Below are 21,136 nucleotides of genomic sequence, written 5' to 3'. Positions count from 1 at the left end.
CTATGTACTAAAGTACTATGTTTTAAAGTACTATGTTACTTTAAAACACAATTTTATCTTTTGATTTATTTCAGATTAAAATACTTTCGCGTTCTGAGCATACATTGTATTTGTAATAAAATAAAATTAAGGGCAAGATAGATGAAGGCCAATGTAAATTTAAAGAAGTGTAGGGATTAAAAAGTAACCTCCACACTGCAGCATTTTCCCTTTGACTCACTTATTAAAGAAAACTTGGTTTTTAAAATCACCTGTTTTCTGTAAGGTAGTAATATTTTAAATTAAACAACTAAAAGCCTTTAGCATACTTTTGTTTACATGGGCCTACCTTATATACATTTTAAAAAAAAACAACTTAAGGTCTAAAGTAAATGGATTCTAACTTTTATGAGATAATTCTTGGGAAAAATTTTCAATGGTTTCAGAAATAGATAAAAAAGATTGCTTGGGTTATAGCTTAGAAAGATTTAAGCTCTTTAGATTATTTTAAATGTTTCATGATTAAAAATGCACTAAATAACATTTAAAACCTTTTATATAAAAAAAATAGAACAATCTTTCATAGATAAAAACTTTAAAACTTAAGCTGTCTTTTTATATACAAAGTATTTAAGTAATTTCATTGTAAATGGGAAGTAAACTTGGGTCATGATCTACATTTGAAAAATGCCAATGATAGTACTTGGACTGAACAGCTAAGAAGTCAATTTCTTTATTGACTTTGATGTTATCATTTAAAAAGATTCACAATCACGTTTTCTTAGGCTCTATAATTCTGAAGCACTTTAAATTTCATGTGCAAAGAAACTAAGACTCAAAGATTTAAAAATCATGCAACTCTCTGAGGCAGAAATGAGATTAGGACCCAAGACACTTGACATTTTAGTGCTATTATTATATATTAGCTGCCTTAAAGTCAATTTATGTTTGCAAATAACAGAAGAAGCACTGTATTAATATTTGGAAATACACTTACATTAAAAAACAATAAAAAGGTATAACTAGTGCTATATATGTCACTAGCAAATCATGCCCACTTTAAATGTATTACTCAAATATTTCAGTGTATTTCAATGTCAAAGGCCTCAGCTCAGTTTTCTGGTGGATTTGTTCACACTTTCAAATACAAACTTCAGTATGTACTTTTGTAACACCATGGATCACCACAATGATGCTTCAGTAGTATTTGCTTTAACTGTAGGTGATATTTAATTAGGTTGATGACCTACCAATTCAAGAATAATTCTTTCATATAACATCACCTATATTGTCTCTTTTCTAGGCTAAGTATTAGTGTTAATATATTGTTAATACTCTATAGTTCTGTAATCGAGTATTAAGAGAACTCTTTAAAATGTCTGTGCTTTCTGTGATAGTTAACTGTAACAATAGTTCAAATTCTCAAGCTAGAAATGCTAAGAAAACTTTCACAGAAAACTTAAAAAAAAAAAAATAAGGCCCATATTTGAATTTTAATGTATGATGGTCTTTATTTACAACTTTACTGGCAAAAAAGAGGGAAAAGTTTAAAACAGATTAACATGGCATTGCAGCTGATCCTGCCAGATTAAAGAAGTTTCATTTTAAATGTCCATCTAATTGTTCAAAAAGATACAATACTGAATCTGCATATGCAGTTTCCTTTATGAAGTACAGCACTCATATTTTAGGCAGCCTTTTAAACATATAAATACAAAAGAAATAAAATCATTCATTAAAAACTGAATTAAATAAAGGGTACTTTAAATTTAAATTTATGTTTTTCTTGTAACAACACATGCCCAATGAAAATCAAAAGCTGGAAAAGCAGTTACACTTCCTACTTGAGTGGACAGTTACACAATCAATCATTTTCTGCAATGACCATTATATTTTCAATTTATCATGAACTACTCTGAACTTACTATGAGATGTAGCCAAAGTCAGAAGACAAGACGTAGGGAGAATATTCCTTTTTTGAAGGAGAGTGAGCCCTCCAGAATATCAGCATGGGAAATAAACATCCTGTTGAAGAATTCTAGGTGGAAAAAAATTAATGTAGTCAATTTCAACTCATGCTGAGCCAGCTTAATTTTTTTCATTGACTTGCTTGGTGTCATTCTTCTAAATCAAGTGTGTTTAATTCTTCTTCTAGTTCATCCAAATCTTCCCCAGTAAAAAGATTTTCATCAACAGGAACAGCATCGATGGCTCCATTTTCTTGTCCCTCCCCTTCGCTGTCCTCTTCTAAATCACTTCTTTCACCATTTTCAGCCCTACCTCCGGAAGCTTCACTTAATTTGTTTTCTAAAAATAAAAACTGAAATCAGTAAGGCCTAGAAACAGAAAACACTATTTCATTAGTAACTGACAGACACAGTCTGATACCGCATGTGCTCTTTTACTTTTCCTACGAACTCTGGAACCGTTTATACGATTCCTTCTCTAATTGCAACCAAAGAATTATTTCTCATTTACCCTCTTTGATTTTTCTAAAACTCTTCTCTTAATTTTTCTCTGTCCTCAGTGTCTTTCCCAAGCTTTTCCTTTTCACTACTCTAAAACACTGATGCTGTGTGCTCTAGAATGTTTCATCCTATGTATTGCATGTCGGTGAATTCATTCATTCAGCTGGCAATACAGATGACTTTCAAACCTTCTCCTCCTGCAAAATGTTGCCACAGTACCATAGACAATGCCACTCTTAATAACCAAAACATCTCAACTACATGAGATCCTAAACTGAACTCATTAGCTACACCTCCAACTGATTTTTGCCCCCTTCTAGTCTCAGTTAATGGCTTCAATAGCCTCCCAGCCACCCACTCTACAGCCTCTACTACTCACTAATTTTATATACAGTCAAACCACACATTTATGTGAAACCCAGTCTGGTACCTATAGGCATCTAAGTTTGCCAAGCCTAGTCTAAACCCCATTAGACAGCTGCCTACTTCTTAGAATTACACAAAAGTTAGCACACTTACCATCCTTTTCTGAAGTATATGTGCTGAATCTCTCAAGACTGGCCACAGTAATACCTGTCTCATCCACATCTCTAGGGATGTACAGGCTTAAGTCTATGTCATTTACACTCACTGAATCATCAACCTTTAAAAATACATGGAAAAGAAAAGTTTTTACTAATTAGAACAGTTTTCATAAGTTACCTGCCTTTTATCTCTGATATTTATCTCAATGAAACAAAATTATTGCTAGTGCCAGTTAAAACAAATGACTGACTACTGCCAAAATTCATTTCTATAAACTTCTTTAAAAAAATAGCAATGCCATATTTGAAGCTGCTTCTTCTGACATCACACTTTACATACACAATACAATATTCTTATTTTTCAACTCCAATATGGAAGTCAAAATTTTATAACCACACAAAAAGTAAACAGTCAGCTATGTGTAATTACTAGGTTTGCTTACAACCAAATGATTCTGCTGCTGTCTCCTGCTTCCTACTCTGTACTTTTTAGTGTCTCTGTCCCACGTTTTTAATTTTTTTAGTATAAAACATTAAATGAAAAGCCTTTTCTTTTGGAGGGAGAATAAAACACATACTTATTATAGATAATATAACTAAGTGCTTAACTGTATACCAGGCACTGCTCTGAGTACTATAAAGAACTATATATAAGTATGAACTGATTAATTCATTTAATTTTTACAAGTACCTGTGATGTAAGGATTATCCTTATGTCCACATTACAGATGCAGGTGGAGGTGTAGAGTACAGGTAATTTCTCAGGTTAGAGTCAGGATTTGAACGAGGCCTCTGAGTTGGCACTCAACCCTGATGCTCTATTGTCACTCTATCCTCTTTCTCAATGCACATGAGGACATGAGGCCAAAGGTTCCCCTTACCTCATCACCACCTGTCCCCTGGGTATAACGGGTGTCATCTGCTTCCTCATCATCATCATCAACCAGTTCAGGCCGGAATTCAAACACCTCACGACCACTGATCTATTCAGATACACAAATATATCAAGTAAGGACAAAATTCAAACACTTCTTGATCACTGATTTTAGACATGCACATTAAATAAGGATAACTTCTTGCATGACACAGAAATTATAAAATGAAAGAAAGAATAAAGAAGCATTTGGGACATACCACTAATGCTTTCCCTGCTTTGAAGTCTGCTTTTCTTCTTTCCATATCTTGCTCAAGTTTATCAATCTTTTCTTGTCTTTTCCTTTTCTTCCAGGCAAGAAAAGATTCTAGAGTAATTTTGGTAACATTTGGACCTAGGGCAGAACGCTGCAAAGATAAAAAAGTTAATGTTTTTCCCCAAGTCAACTATAATAGTATTTAATGGGTTTCTCTTAATGCAATTAAGTCCTTGCTTGTGAGTATTATGAGGACATTAAATTTAGAATAACCTGATTTATTTTTTTTTTACATGGCAATGAGCAAAGCGAACGTCCAGAGATTACCAACATTTCTAAACACAATAAAATATATTATTCTGAACTAGATTTCTTTTCAAAATTGAAGGTGAGTAAAACTTCTCATGAGAAATTATTTTAATGTAAGTTAACTGCTGAAAACAATAAATATGAAAAGCACCATGATGATATCCAAGTTTCACTAGTGTTTCTCAGCAAATGAGAGAAAAAAGTACAAAAACAAAACACTACATGCTCCTCAGGCCCAATAATTGAGTAATACATATATAGAAAAATAATACTTGCTGAATATCTGCCAGGTATTCATTTTTAATGCTTTATACACATATGCTAACACATTAATCTTCACAAATAAGTAAACAGAGGGTGATGGGAAATCTACCAAAGTTTAACAACTAATATGTGGTAGAACTAGAATACAAACAATCCTGAACATACTTGACTCCAAAGTCTACATTTTCCATTACAGTATATTACTGCCAGCATGAGACACCAAATAGTATGTCCATTTAAGAACAAATATATATAATCCCAACTTTAGACATTTACACAACATATTTAGATTATGCAGGAAATAGCAAAATGGAAATAGTTTGAAATGTACAACCCTAAATCTAGTATTTTCAATAATCTCAATATTTTTGTGTCACACCCACAAGCCCTATCTGCTAACTCAGTGACCCTATCTGCCAACTCGTAGAATAAAATTCTTTTGTGCTGTGCCAGAGAGGAGCACCTAAAGATGTTCTTCAAAGAGACTTATTCTCCTTGAGTCTAGGGATAATAATAAAACATACCACTGCAAGACTGTAGTAGAGTTGTTTCCTTCCATACAATGTTAATGATTAATACAATGGTGAAAAAATGAAACATCAGAGAAAAAAACACCTAAAACCTCAAGTTCAACCAATTTGAATATTAACTAAGCATTTAAATGAACTGATATACTAGTATATCAACTATATGGAAATAATTTATTTGATTAGCCTGTGGCCAGTACTTAAAAAAACTGTTTAATAATCGTAAATTTAATGTCTTAATTGGCTAATGATTAGGGCTAAGTTTACATTTTACACATACAAAAACATTTTTTAAAAAGTAAGGCAACTTTGGGAAAAGATCATTATTTTTTCCCTTTCATAACATGTTACTGCCCCCAAGTGGTAAATATTAAAATTTCACAAAAAATACTGCTTTAGTTTTTTTTTTTTTTTTATGGTATGAAAAAAATAATAGTTACCTCTCTTTCAATGAGATCTTCTAATGAAATTTCATCTTCTTTCTCTTCTTTCTTTTTATCTTTTTTCAACACAAATCCAGGAGGAAGTGCATGACGATACATGCAAATATCACCTCCTCCAGGGCACACCCAAAACCAGCCATATTTGTTGTTTTCAATAGCATCAAGGAAATGCTTGCACACCTATAGAGATAATATTATTCACAAGTAATGGCTCAGTGTAGTCCATTTTCAAGGTAAAACCATTTTCAAGGTTCCATAAATGCTTAAGTATATGGAACAAATACATTTCACTCAATCCTTAGGCTAACCATTCTGTACAGAGCACCCTTTGTGCAGAAATGTATTAATACATATAAATCAAATCTTAAAATACTTAATGCAAATGTAAATTCCCATGAGAGGATCTATATAAAATTTGTTTTCATCATTGTTCTAAATTCTGAATTATACAAAAAGGACTTGCCTCAGGTTAGCCTTTGTAAATATAACCTAGAAGTCTGATTTTTAAGTAAGAGAAACTATAAATGATTTTGTTTAGGTTTGATCTTTGCTAAAAACTAATCACATGCAGTAATGATATAAACAGTATTCAAATTACCTGAAATTACAGGCAATTTCTTACATCTAAGAATGGAGCAAGGTATAAAAGGATAGTAACCCTTCAAAACATGAATGGGTGCCAGATGCAATTGTATTGAAGCCTCAGGTAATAAACTTTGCAAATAAAAAGAAAAAAATTACTAATAAACAATATTCTTTTTGTGAAGAAATACAACAGATTTAAAACTAGTATTAGAATTTGTCTAGCACAGGCGAAGTATTTCTCTGTAACTGCATTACATATAAATATTGTGACCACAAATGCAGGGTCTGAGAAATAAGGCGCCAACTTTTAAAAGCACATTTCCTGGAATATTAGAGTCACTACCGACCAAAAACTCATTTTGCTATTAACATGTAACAGTATTTTCACCCGTGATTTAAAACGTCTCCCCACCATTAAAATAGAATAAACTGATTAAGTGGGTTAGTTTAACAGTTCTCCCTCTATTCACTCTGCACAAAAAAAATAAGAAAAGAATTCTTATCTGAATATGTGATTGTGTTCATACACATTTGAGAAAGTAAGATTACCTCAGAAAATGGCATTCGAAGTACTTCAGTCACATGTTTTTCAAAGGGTATTTTTGAACAAGAATCTAATTTTGTATAACTTACACTTCTAAATTCCAAAAAATGTCAATGCACCTTATCTTTATGAAAAGATCCAGTAGCTTAAAGACTAATCCAATACAAAATAGCAGCAAACACTTTGCCACATAATTGTGATAAATACCACTCAATTCAAGAAAAGGACATACTATTTGAGTTTTTGGTTTTTTCTTTTCCGCCTCACCGTGCTTCTTGTTCACCACTTCTTCCAGTTTTTTCTCGTCCCAATTATCCATAGTATCTAAATAAAAAAAGAAATGAAGACTAAACATTGTATCTCCAGTTCACAGAACACATTGTAGATCTCCTTAGACAGGAAAGCTATACGACTCAACACTATTTTTTAAAATACCAAAGGTAGGAATAACAGTGTTGTGAGATTATTCACTAAAATCCTAAACAATTTAGGCAAATGAGAGGTGGCATTATAAGAAAGAGTCAGAGACAAATCCAAAATAAGTGACTGATTTTTAAACATCTTCATTTATGGCATAATGCAGTAAACTCGGATTATGAAAAACAAATGTTCTTTACAAACATAGTCCCACTGAGAGTGAAATATTCTTCAAGTTACTAAATATCTTAGTAACAACAAACCAAAAGTAAAAGACATTTATCATTATGAAAATGTTTTCTTAAAAGTACCTTTTTCAAGTTCTTCATCTCTTGCATCAATGTAAACGCTTCGCTTTTCACCCTTTCTCTCCAGAGTCAGGTCATGAGAGAACTTACACTTATCTCCTTTAGTACACTGTCCTTGCTTGAAGAATGCACATACCACGGATTTGGGATCTGCACCTACATCAAATGGCATATAATATTTGTATTTCAATCTGCCAGATCATAAAGTATGCTTCTCTCTGTGATAAAATTACTTTGGGTTAACTTGTTATTTTCCTGATATGAAAGGAAAATACTACTTACGGGTATTAGAACATTTCTTTTCAAGTTCTTTCTATAGCATTTTATATCTATTTTTGTTTTTGATTCTTACCATAAAAGGGGACAGGAGATATGAAACCAAACAAACACATAAGTTATTTCATAGTAACTTGTCTAGTTGGCAGTTAATGAGGCAGGAGGCAAAAGAGAAATATAAACGCAGATATAATGTTAAGAATTTGGGAGTTACAGTTTATATGACCGTAGGTTTGTCTTGGCTACTACCAAAGCTTAGGTTTTATAAATCAACCAGTAGTAGACTGTCTAAATCTTTAATTTTGCCTTAAGTAGGAAGCTAATGGCTAGAGTTAGACACAGCTGTCCACACATATATAGAGGAATCATAAGAAAGTCATTGATATAGATTATTTTGACAAAGGGAGTATCATTTTCATAGCAGATACAATTTGCTTATGAGCTAAAGAAAATATACATCAAATTTAAGAGTTTTTAAAGATGAATCAGTTGATAAAAATAATGCTTCTAAAATTTAAAGTTTACCTTTACTTATTTTTTGAGCAGCAACTACAGGTTTGAACAGCTCATTTAGCTCTTGCAATTCTTTCTTCTTATCATCTTTCTTCAATTTCTTTTCAGCTTCACTTTGTGCTACCTGTAATATTCCCAGATATAATATAAAAATTTGATTTCGTATAATCAAATTGCTTTCATTATACAATAATATATGTAACACTAACGTAAAAAAGATATTTGCATATTTATATGTATACAGTCCTTACCTCAGTGTCAGTTTTACAATGGCCTTTCAGTATACATTAAATTGTGTGGTTAAACCATAAAACAAAACTGCTAAATATTGTAGCAGTTACTTTAAAAAAAAAGTCTATAAATGATACCATGCCAAGTTAAAAGCATATTCAAAAGCTTATAGCGATAAGCATTTATTAAGCATTTGCTACATGCCCAGCATTTTTAGCAAAATAATTCTCACCTAGGATTTTCTTCTTGTAACAACCCACTCCCCAGAAATACGTGGGTGCACTTTGAAGACCAGAGATGCAAACATCCTGAAATGTGCAGTCTCACACAATAAAGAATTGTACCACCAAAAATACCTGTGTAGTAGCCTTGTGGAAAAACACTGGGCCAAATCAATGTGGGAGATTAAACAAAACAAACATGACATATGACATAGGTCCAGGCACACAATTTACATACCTAATATGATTAGAGGATTCATCCAAATATTTATATGTCGGATCCTAAGTTAGATGACAGGGAATACAAAGATGAAAAGACAAAGATGCTTATTTAAAGAAACTCAGAATCTAGTGGGAAGATAGACATGTCAACAACTATAACATAATACACATGCTCAGGGAACAAGAAACTCCTATATGCCTAAGAAAATTAGATTGACCTAATACTTTATGGATGAATTGTTCTGATACACAAGAAAAGGGATACAGAGAGCCAGGCAATGAAAAGATACAAAGACCAAAAGGAACAAGGTACAAGAAACATCAATGAGAAGTTTGGACTGCATCATTAGGGGACAGAATAAGACTCAAGGGTTTAAAAGTCAGCCAGTGACACAATCAGATTGTTTTTTATAAAGATTACGATGGCAACTTTGTGAAGGGTGGACTAGAAGGAGCCCAAGAATGAAGGCAAAGACAATTAGGAGGCTGACAACTGCTGTAGGCAACAAAATGCAAGAGCTTAAAATAGGCATTAGTAGCAAGGATAGAGAAACGAGAGGGAGAGCTCTTATAGAGGCAGACTGGATAGGACTAATTGACTGAACCTGAGGTGCAAGGGAGAGGGAGGGGTCTAGGAGGATTATCATAGGTATGCTTAGTGCTGTTAAACAAGACAGGGAATACAGGAAGAACAGGTTTCAGGGTAGAAGGTGGAGATGAGCTTGGTTTTAGACATACTGAATAGGAGATGCTTATAGAGCATCAGGGTGGAGCACAGAAGACAGCTGAGCATGGATCTTGACTCCTAGAGACAGGGTCTGTTTTGAGACAAAGATATTAAAAATAGCAGCTTACAGATAATTAAAGGCTTGGTGGGTGTATATGAGATTACTCAAGGACAGCATAAAAAGTGACAAAAGCAGAAGATAGTTCCCTGAAGAACAGCAATATTAAATGAGCCAACAGGACCTAAAAAGCCCATTAAAGGAACCAAGATATATCAAAGAAATAAGTAGAAATCTGGGACAAAAAAGTATTCAAGGAAGAAGAAATTTTAAGAAGGGAATGGCCAAATCCTATTAATAAGGTTAAAGACTTTCCAAATCCTGACTTCGATCGTGTGGTAGATGTGTTTAAACAGAAAAATGAGGGAAAATTTCTTTTTCAGTTTTAGTAAAAGTATCATTTGCTCATTAGGCCCATCTCAAACATCTGTGGGGTCCAGAGCAAGAGTACAATGGAGACCTACAGAACATTTTGGTAAACATTTATGCTAGAAATCAAACTAATGTTAAATAAAACATGGTTTGATTGACAAATATACCTCATGACCTGGAAGAACAGGTTGAAATTTAAAACGCTCAGGGGTTCCATGGAGTTCCACACTGCGCATGGCAGTAAAGCAAGAGTCCACCCCAGCTCCTTTTTTTCCCATACAGAGTTTCATCCCACCACGTGTGCAGGGAAGTGGAAGGTGCGGAGGAGGACGTGGTATGGATCCAGGCTCTCTCCACACTCCTAGCACACATCCTCCCCCTTGACTACTTCAGGCTTATTTGCAGTGCACTGTACTCTCAGACGGACGTGGGGTACCATCACATCTGCAGGCCCTGAGCTATTGTGGGAGGCGTGGTGCACAATCTGGGTGAGCATACATCCTTGGCCTCAATGACTCCCTGCCTGTGTGGAGAGGTACGTCTGGAGGTGACAGAGTGGAGAGTCAACCTGTACAGCAGAAGGACTAGGAAGGGGCACTTTGGCCCAACTTTAACAGCAGGACTGCTGCTCATTTCTAGTGTTAAATATGGTGGTTAGGTACCTCACGTTTGCAGATAAAAGCCCAAATATCTAAGAAATCATAAAAAAGACAATACTGAATGTACTACCAAACCTAACACCATCACACATTTATTTTATGGCTTTCTCAGGTCTACAATATCTCAAATTACCAGTTAACATACTTCGCACTAGAAGAAAAAACAGGAGGAGGGGGAAAAGGATTGAATAAGGGAAGAAAGTGATTTCTTCTTACACCTATATTTACATTACATTCTCATTTAACCACCATAGGAACCCTGCAAGGATAACTGCCCTTCCACTATACAGATAAAGTGTCACTAAATAATTTAAGGTCATGTAACAAACAAGTCAGGGGGATTCACACCCAAGTTGATCTGACCCCAAGGCCTGAGCACACATTTGTACTAAAATGGGTGTGGGAGGATCAATAGTTTCTGGTTCTACAATCAAGCTGCGTATAAGAGAAAGAAAAGTGTTGGAGGCACTAATTTGTAGACAGCATGTGTGAGAGAAATTTGTTTCAGATAGGGGTTAACAATCTCACAAACATATATCCTGATATTCTCAGATGAAAAAAAAAAAAGTGTTTCCAAAAGTTAAGGAAAAGGAGATAGTGTGGTGAAAAAAGTACTTTTTAAAATAAAGATCTGAGTCTATAAAATTCAAGAAAGTAAAAAATCTAGAGAACTTGAAGAAAACAGAACTAAACTTTTTAATGATTTGCCAATGAATAAAATAATTTCAAAATTCATATGGAAAAATGCCTAAGAAAAGCCAAGGAAAATAGAAAAGAAGTAACATTTGGGGGAAAGGACTTGCCTTAATAGCTAACAAAATATGTGACTATAATCAAAATCAATGTGATACTGATTTTGAAGGGTAGGTAATATATAGAATAAAGAATCCAGAAATAGATCCTAACATATCTGATACTTTAATATACGTCAACAGCAGTACTTCACTTCCGTGGGATAAATGATGCTGGTACTAAGTGGATATTCATTTGAAAGAAAATAAACTTAAGTGACATGTACATTTTTATGAAAAATTATAGACTGAAAATAATTAGCAAAAGTCTAGGAAAAACACAAATCCAGTGGCAGGGAGACTTTTTAATCATATAAAAGAAAAGCTAAACATCTGATAATACAAAATCTAAAAATTGTTGTACAGCAAAATGTAACAGAAACATCACAAATTATCTATAATGCATACAAAAGGTGTCTCATAAATTGACAAGAGAAAGAAAAAGCAAAGAATTTGAATAGGCAAGTCAGAGAAGTACAAACTCAAATAGCCAACAAGCTTATGAAATGATGCTCAAACTCACCAGTAGTGAGGGAAACAAAGTGAAAATGAGGTATTACTTTATACTTGTCAGATTGGAGAACATTAAAAAGAACTGTAGTACCTGTAACTCATGCACTGAAAACAAAAATATGAAGTATTACAACCCCTATGGAAAGTGATCAGGCTTATTTATTAAAACTAGAAATCCATTTCCCTTGATCTAGAAATGTGCCACCAGACAATTTATACCACAAAAAGCACAAATGTATGTAAGATACATGTAGAAGGATGTTTCCTGTAGTATCATTCTTAGAGTCAGAAAACTAAAAACAAAGGGATCACTTTTAAACAGTGAAATGGGCAGATACAGTACATCCACATGGTAGAACAGTATGCGACCATTAGACTAAATTAGGAGCTATATCAAGATGTCTGGAGAAATATCATCTAAGAGGTACTGCTGAGTAACACAGGTAAGATACAGAGAAGAGTAGGATTTCAATTTGAAATACAGTTATAGTACCAAATATTTTTCATATGTAACATGTTGTATTACATCCATATGAAGAAAATGGAGAAATTTAAGTGATTTACCTGACGTGGATTTTGTTGACCAAATTTAACTTGATGAGTGACAGCCTTGATAAACTTCTGTTGCTTTGCTCCTTTCTTATTCTTTAGACCAAAAGTTTTGTCCTAAGTGAGAAAGAGTATAAAAATATCTTAGTAATTTATATTAATTTCTTATCAGTATTTTTCAGTCCTATCTAAACATCATTTTTTCATTTACTCATTGGTAAGAATATAATTTTTTACTATGCTATACACTGACAGTGAAAACACTAAAACATCAAATCAAAGCAATATATGATCTCAAAACATCAACCAGGAATCTTTAAAATTCAATACATATTTACAACTATCAAAATTAACCCTGTTACTCTATGATGCTTCTTCTAGTGTGTTTTGGAACATCAGTTCGGAATGCCGAATTGTTATAGCACGATAAGAAGTCCTAGTCAAATAAATGCTTGGTTAACAGTGTTTTTTAATTTTAAGCACAAGATATCTTAGAGCCTTTACCAGAAGGGTACAGTAGGCAGCAATTCTAAATCTTATTGTACCTCAGAATGCATTTTTCTTGGAGTATGAGGGATTATGCACTACTGAACACAGTTTAGGGAAAACTGCCTAAGAAGATACATTAAGTTTTGGACTGGTTTTTTGGGTAGAGTTATCCTCTCAAAACAATTAAATTTAAACAATTCAAACTATTAAAAAGTGTACATTCCTAGCTGTTGCTAAAATGGAAATATTAAAATTGAAGTATACATAACTAGAAAGTTATTTAAATTTGGAATATTAATATATAATTTGGGAAAGCTATTACTGTAATAGTTATCACTTATGGAATGCTGATTATTTACAAGGCACTAATCGTGATCTCTAGCTAGCTATTCTTATATATTAAGTATGCAGTATGAAAAACATTTAGAAGTCATCACACACACATGAGTGTTTGGGGGCTATAGTGGGTTAAACAGCCTCTCCCCAAAATTCAAGTCTACTTGGAACCTCAGAATGTTAGCTATCTAGAAATAGGCCTTTGCAGATATAATAACATAAACTAAGGTCACACTGGATTAGGGTGGGCCCTACATCCAATGACTGGTATTTTTATAAGAGAAGAGGACACACAGAGAGAGAATGCAATTTGAAACAGGCAGAGACTGGGGTGACACAGCTATATACCAAGGAATGCCAAGGATTGCCAGAAGCTACTAGAAACCAGGAAGTCAAGGAAAGATCTTCCTTAGGGCCTTCAGGGGGAGCATGGCGCTGCCTACACCTTGATTTCAGACATTCAGCCTCCATATCTGAGAGAGAACAAATTTCTATTGTTTTAAATCACCCAGTTTGTGGTATTTTACCATGGCAGGCCTGGGAAACTAAACTAATACTAAGGCTTGACTAGTGGGGCTTCACCCTAAGGTGAATGGGGAGCAAGGATGTCAGGAAACCACCAATACTGGTATCTGAAGTCTTTTTTCTATCTTGTCTGTTTCTCTGGAGAAGGATCCTCCAGCTGGGAGAGCAATAAACCTGTTTAAAGGACTAGAGGAGAGAGTGGGTGGGACAGAGTGTCTCTTGGCTTATTGCACAGACTCCTTAGTGGCCATTTTCAGGCTCACATTTTAACCACCTCTCACTACCTCCTTTGGGCCTAGAGCTCCAGAAGCAGAGAGGCCTCTTGATTTGTCCCCTCCTCTCCTGTTTCTTGTAAGGGTGATCATCTGGCTAAATGGTGGTAGTTAAGAACTATTATCTACTCCCATTATTGAATTTTTCCAGAATTCTGCAGAACAAATCTACTTGCTTCTCAATGGCACAGTGCTAGGTAGGCACTCACACCTGAGCACTCTGCTCTACTAAGCCAGATACCAACTCATCCATCCACTAACAACCTTCATATACTGAGGTTCAAAATTAAAGATGCCTCCTAATTTCAAGATGGAATTAATATTTCTTATTCTCTTGTTTACAGATGGGTTTCAGAAAGGAAGAAGAGGCAAAAAGGTCTTTACTTTTGAAAGTAACCTGAGACCATCTGAGAGACATTTAATCTGAAATAAAGTAGCTATTTTAAAGCCTTCATTTTGGTATTACTTCTAAGGAAAGGGACAGAGTAACAAGAAGTATTATAGGTACAGAATACCTACCGTGTTTCCCCGAAAATAAGACCTAGCTGGACAATCAGTTCTAAAGCGTCTTTTGGAGCAAAAATTAATGTAAGACCCGGTCTTATATTATGTTAGATAAGACCGGGTCTTATGTTAGAAAAGACCCGGTTTTATATTATAGTAAAATAAGCCCAGGTATACCTACGTGGATAAGCTGCAAATGGAAAACAGTATTGAAAGGATTAGTACTTGAAAAGTCAACACAACATAATTTTACAGCATCTCAAAACCAATACATAGATCTTTCAAAGTTCTTAAGATCACAGAATTTAAGAGGGTTTTAGTTCTAAAAGGTTATTTCTCATTGGGAAGTATCTCTTCATTCATATCTATATCCATCTATATACCAAAACTTGAATTCTCCCTACTTAAACGCCTATCTCATGTTTTAATATCCTATCGTATTACAAATTCTACACGAATTTTCTATAGCCTAAGAATATTTAAAAAAAGGTAGGAGGCACATACAAGTTGAAATTCTCTGCAATGAATTTTTTGTGGTTGCATTCCCTTGTTTTTATAGAGAAGAAAGTTTAACACTCAATCCAATTAGAAGATAGTCAAGGGTAATGTGACATATGGAGGGAGGGGAATCACATGCAGCAACCAGGCGTGAAAGGCCATACTTTCCTTTTACAAAGTGAACTCTTATGAGGGTGGAGGGGAGAACTCTAGATAAAAAATACTACCAGGATCAAAATGCAACAGCATCTGCATATACCTCACCAGAGAAGAGTTCAACCTATGCCCCATATTTAACTATAAAGAAGCAAACTATGAATAAAGACCAAACAGAAAAGTAGATACTAATATATGAAGACTTAGGAATGAAAAAAGTCCCATAAGGGGACCTAGAAAGCTAGAAAAGAAAGTGCTCGTAACAACAGTAGAGGTGTTATCAGCTCCAGATCACAGAAGAAAAACAGGTTTTCAAGGTTTAATTACACTCACTGCTTTAGCACACAACCAATCTAAAGAGATAAATGAGTTGTGAAGTCTTTAACTAGTTTAGAGCTCAGAAATTACTTTTTTTCAGATAGAGGACACTTATTTATCTAGCAGTTACTAAACATAAACTCCTGAATATATATTTTATTGAATCCTCTTAACAATCCCATAAAATACTTAATATACTATTATCTTACTCTGTAAATGCGGAAAACGAAATTCAGAAATGTTTAGTTGTTTTGAAGTAACACAGTTATAAGGGGCAGGCTGTATACGTAGTGTAATGATTTCAGAGTATAAGCTCTGCCTAAATTTTAATCCCAAATGGAACTGGGCAAATTACCTTCTTTGCCAGTTTTCTTATTTGTAAAGTGGGTATCACACTAACCTCTTAGGATTGTGAAAGTTAAAAGATTCACCAGAGAGACAGTACAAGTACAGAACAGTGGTTAACAGAAAGGACTCTGGAGCCAGATTTCCTGAGTTTGAATCCTGGCTCTGATACTTGCCATTTTAGTAACTTTAGGTAAGTTATTTAACCACTGTGCCCATTTCCTCAACTGTATAAAGAGTAATACTTAGCCCACTGAGAGAATTAAAGGAGCTATGTAAAGTTATCACTTATAGATGGCTTGTTTCTCTTCTTTATAATTCCCCAAAACCCCAAGAATTGCGTCTGGCTTGGCTCAGTCAATGTTAACTATTAAGTGACACAGATGACATCTGAACCAAGGTACACTGGACTCTAAGCAAAGTCCTTGTTCTTTCCACCATGAAAATCTACTTCCCAGAGAAACCTAGTTAGATTATTGGGTCCGTTGGTACACAACAAGCTTTCTGAATGCCACATGTAGATCTAGGATACCAACAACACCTCTTGAAAAACAGGACGGTTTGCAATTTGGAATACTTCAAAAGGGCTTCCTCCCTTTTTCTTTAGATTAGTATAGACCGTTACCTAAAGATTAACCTGGATTTGGGGGAAGATATGAGGTTAGGTTATAAGGAATGAACCGTGTATGTGTTTCAGACTTGGGAATACAAAGGAGTTCAGAAAACAGCTAATTCTAAGAAAAGGATGGCCCCCTAAGGCTCCAAGAACTTTAACATTCAGTGAATTCCAGATTTCATTTAAAACTTACTCTTTCTGTGCCCCACCCCTCAGTGTAATCCTGCTTCTTTTACAGGCCAGCCTCCACTCCATAAGATGTTTGAAAAAAGGAAGGGACAGGAGGGCAGGTCAATACTGAATAGTGCTCCAAGAAACCTGGGGTCTACCTTTTGGGACACTAGGATAAGCAGAGCCTAGCACTGTTTTACTTCATTAGTTTCCCCCCGCCAAATGCACCGTCGAATGTATTTTTGTTGTCCATCCAGGCTGAATGGATACTGCAGCTAGTTAATCCAGTTTCAAGAAATCAACAGTTGACCTAGGCTGAAGTTTTTCATTGCCAGCAATCATTTCTCTTTCTCCATCCTATACACCCCTGGGTCATATTTCCATAGGTGTCTATGTATTGCTAATTCCTTGCAGCTACAAGTTCTCAGCTGGACATCTTCTACTTGTTTGCCCTAAACCCAAAGATTATTTGCCCCTACCATAATCAAACTTTCTATTTCTCAAAGGTGACTTCAGTTTATTAAAATTTAGCTGTAAGTAAAGCAAATGGTACATGCCATTCGGGACAACCATGTGACTGTCTAACAGAACCATAACCCTTTTTGATATATTCATTTCAGAAAGAAAATAGCTATTAATACAAATGAATTCAAGAAATTTTGGGGAGTTTAAAGAGGGAAAAAAATGCAGACAATATAAAGAAATTATTTCAAGAGACAGAAAATAAACACTGTATAGACAGTGCAGGTCGGTCTGATTATTTCTCTTTACTTACAATATTGATAAATAACAGCTACCACTTATTGAACACGAACCCTATGTCACTATTTACATGTCATCTCTTTAACCCAGTTCTGTAATACAGGAATTAGCTCCATTTTGCTAATGAGAAACTGTAGTTCAGATAGGTCATGTAACATGCCTAAAACTAGTGTTTGAGATTTTAATTTGAAATGTGGGACTGAAACCCAGGTCTGACCCCAAAGCGGGTGCTTCTTTCATTAATTTATGTTGTTTCTCTTGCCTCTTTTTACTCCTTCTTTACTTCTCAAAAGCTACATGTTGTTTTTCTATAGTGGGTGCCTATGGTGGTGGCAGTGGAAGCAATAGAGGTACAGAAGAGGGGACAGGTAGGTAGGGCTATCACTTATTTTAAAGTCTATTCAAAAGTGCTGCTTAAAAACATATGTTCTACATAATTACAATTTTGACCAACTTAAAATTTCAGGTACTATTTCTGTAAAATCTCTCACAATTAACTGGACTCTGGAATAAGTATTAGTCTTACAAGTCAAAATAGACGATAAAGAAACACTTTTTGACAAAAATTATGATAGAGATCAATAACCAGTATGAACCCGGTTTCAATTATGTTCATTTATCAGTTTGTCATAAAATATATTTAACTTTTAAGTACCTTGCAACAGCCATTGAGACATGCTAGGGCTTAGGGAAATTTTTTTAACATGTCACTGCAGTATTTAATAAAGTGGAATATATTGTTTTCTCACCAGGCTGGATAACAGAATATTCTCTATAAATCTCGCTTTACAACAAATGATGCAACTCACCACTACAATTCACAATACTGTTGTACCTCTCCAGTGGTGGCAGACATCCATGCAGGACATTTGAGTCTGCAAACCTTACTACCATTAAACTAACAAAAAAAAAGCATTCATCATGTATGTTAAATGTGGGGGGAAAAATACAGGCTTAATTTCACCACTCAGGATCTTTTCTGTCAGCTAAAGAAGGAAACTATCTTATTTTGCATTTTTCTTCGGTGAAGAAACTAACATTGCTTTCTCCTCAGGTTAAAAAGAGCCATAATATATCTATCATTTTTAGTTGACGGATACTACAAATAACTTTCATATATAATTCCTTTAAACAAAAAATACCAGTCCTACTAATTAAAAGTAAAACAAATAATGTACAACATAATATAGTCAATAATATTGTGATAGCATTGTACAATGTCAGATGGTTCTAGACTTATCTTATGGTGATAACTTTTTTAGGTATATAAATGTTGAATAACTATGGCATACACCTGAAACATAATACTGTTTGTTAGTTATAGCTCAATAAAAATCTTAAAAAATAAAAAATAAAAAAAAAAGCATCTTTAAAAATATCCTTAAAAAAGTAAATCTTTAAGAAAAAAAGTAAAACAAATAATTGAATATAAAGTAGTCCACCTTATCTGTGGTTGGTTACTGTTTTCAGTTACCCGCAGTCAACTGCTGTCTGAAAATATTAAATAGAAAATTCCAGAAATAAACAACTTATTAACTTTTAAATTGTGTGCAGTTCTGAGAAGCACAATGAAATCTCTCACCATCCCACTTGGGATGTTAATCATCCCTTCGTGCAGCATATCCATGGTGTATATGCCATCTGCCAGTCACTTAGTAGCCATCCAGGTTATCAGATTATCAGAGGGGAGAGACCACATTCACATGTTTTATTACAGTATGTTGTTATAATTGTCTATTTTATTATCATTGTTGCATAAAATATACTTTAAATAGTCATGTAAAATTTAATTTCACATCTATATGGGAGTTTTACTTTGCATCATGGTCAGTAAAGGCAATTCAAGCTCAGTAAAGGAAAATGACAAAATGTCATCCCCAATATCCTTGGTTTACGTAGCACTGAATGCCATTAGATCACCATCCCCAGAGATCTACCTATGTGCCAGAACCCAGATTGTTCAAAAACGTGATACTAGCAGACACAGGTATTAAGGTGGCAATCATGATGTTTTTCAACTTCTGGCTAGCTACTTCATGACAGTTCTAAATAGAACAAATTGGCAATAAGAATAAAGGTGCTGCTTCAGAGTTGGAACTTAACCAAACTTACTAGAAATCTTCATTAGCATGCTAATTAAATCAAATCAGCACACTTTATTAAGAACAACAATCAGTTACAGAAATAAACGTCTCATTTCAAAACACCCCACATGCATTTTGGTTACATCCCAATAAAAAGTAACTACTCCATAAAATGCTGTCCATTATTCAGATACACTTTATGCAGGAAAATGGTCATGACTTTTCCCAGTTACAACCAAAGCACACTAAGAACTATTTATTTTGAGACGGAATCAAGGGAAAAAATACTTCGGTGGGGGCTATTTGATTCGTTTATAGGATCTCAAATACAGTTCACTCGCTTAAGGAAACTCATTAACACAGTCGTTGAAAGACAAATAGAAAACATTTAAGGTCAATTACGTTCCTTGGCCACTAAAGAGCTATATTCTCAATGCATTAAACGAATATATCTACTGGTATGTACATACTATATAGATACATATAAACAGATTCGGGTATAGCACTTAACACAGCTAGTGACTCTGAAACCTAATCTTTTAAAGCGTTATTCGTTTTAACTTAATTCAGAATGTACGTAGCAAGCTCCATGTAGAAGACCGTGGACTGCCACCTGAGAGAAGCTTCCACTCTTTAAGGAACTTGGAACAGTTTAGAGATAAACCGAAAAATCCATGAAGTAGTAATTTGTTGGCTCCAAGAAGTAACTACTACTCCTACCTGATGGGTAAAGTAAAAAGGAACACAAAGGCTCGTCATGAGTCGGCCTTTCTGAAAGAGACTGGCCCGAGCCCGTTCGGCGTGTTTTTTAAAACACAAACCCAGAAACGTCTACAATTTTGAGGACTAGTGAAGGATAAAACCCTGTGGCAGGCACCGGGCGGAGAGTGGGTTGTCGTCCCGCACCGGGGTCGATGAAGGCAAGCGTGTGAGAGAAGCAAAGGCTGGGTGCGGGGGCGCCAGCAGCGTCACTATAGCGATGAGACGCAGAGAGCGTCATCAGGGGGCTGGAAAAGGGGCTGTGGGCCACACAGAGCCAAACGGAAGGACACATGGCTCCGGACAACGCGAGCATGGGCCGGGGGGCGGGGAACCGGGAGGCTGCTTCCCTGAGGGCTCGCGGCGTGAGTGGGGGAGGGGACTGGTACTCACTTCAATAATCTTCTCCTTCTTTTTCTGCTCCGCCTTTTTGCTGCCCCCGGCCTGCGCCTGTTTCTTGGGGGGCATCGCGGAGACAGGTGGCACCGGCCAGACTTAAGCGCAGCTGGACACCGTCAGGGTATCTGTCCCTGCGGCAGGAAAAGGAGGAAGACGCGGGCCGCCGTCGCTGCCGCACCGCACGGAAAACTAGGCGCTCACTCACCGCTGAAACGCGGCCTTTACGACAGGTCGGTGCCGCATAGCATTGTGGGTAGTGAGGAACAGCGCCC

At 35.3% G+C, this 21,136-nt stretch overlaps 1 protein-coding gene across 1 annotated transcript; it reads right to left on the bottom strand.

Moving 5' to 3' along the window:
- Positions 1-1,464: 1,464 nt before the first annotated feature.
- On the bottom strand, positions 1,465-21,082 carry ZC3H15 (zinc finger CCCH-type containing 15). Its single transcript, XM_019754502.3, has 10 exons — positions 20,859-21,082; positions 12,646-12,747; positions 8,300-8,411; positions 7,502-7,654; positions 7,006-7,097; positions 5,642-5,824; positions 4,106-4,252; positions 3,853-3,954; positions 2,967-3,090; positions 1,465-2,286 (listed from the first exon to the last, which is right to left on the bottom strand). Exons 1-10 carry the CDS (start codon positions 20,931-20,933, stop codon positions 2,096-2,098), a joined length of 1,281 nt encoding a protein of 426 aa, XP_019610061.2. The 5' UTR covers positions 20,934-21,082; the 3' UTR covers positions 1,465-2,095.
- Positions 21,083-21,136: the final 54 nt, after the last annotated feature.

Source organism: Rhinolophus sinicus, chromosome 17 (genome assembly GCF_057876585.1).
Source record: "Rhinolophus sinicus isolate RSI-liver-muscle chromosome 17, RSI-T2T, whole genome shotgun sequence".
In the NCBI taxonomy this organism is placed as follows: domain Eukaryota; kingdom Metazoa; phylum Chordata; class Mammalia; order Chiroptera; family Rhinolophidae; genus Rhinolophus; species Rhinolophus sinicus.
The sequence above is the reverse complement of the archived record's forward strand: the minus strand, read 5'-3'. Positions and strand labels throughout refer to the sequence as shown.

Coding starts and splice junctions, on each gene's coding strand:
- ZC3H15 (XM_019754502.3), bottom strand. CDS start 20,933: ATGCCCCCCAAGAAACAGGCGCAGGCCGGGGGCAGCAAAAAGGCGGAG. Junction 12,748..20,858: donor AGAAGGAGAAGATTATTGAA/GTGAGTACCAGT, acceptor TTTCTCACTTAG/GACAAAACTTTTGGTCTAAA. Junction 3,955..4,105: donor AAGCAGGGAAAGCATTAGTG/GTATGTCCCAAA, acceptor GTATCTGAATAG/ATCAGTGGTCGTGAGGTGTT.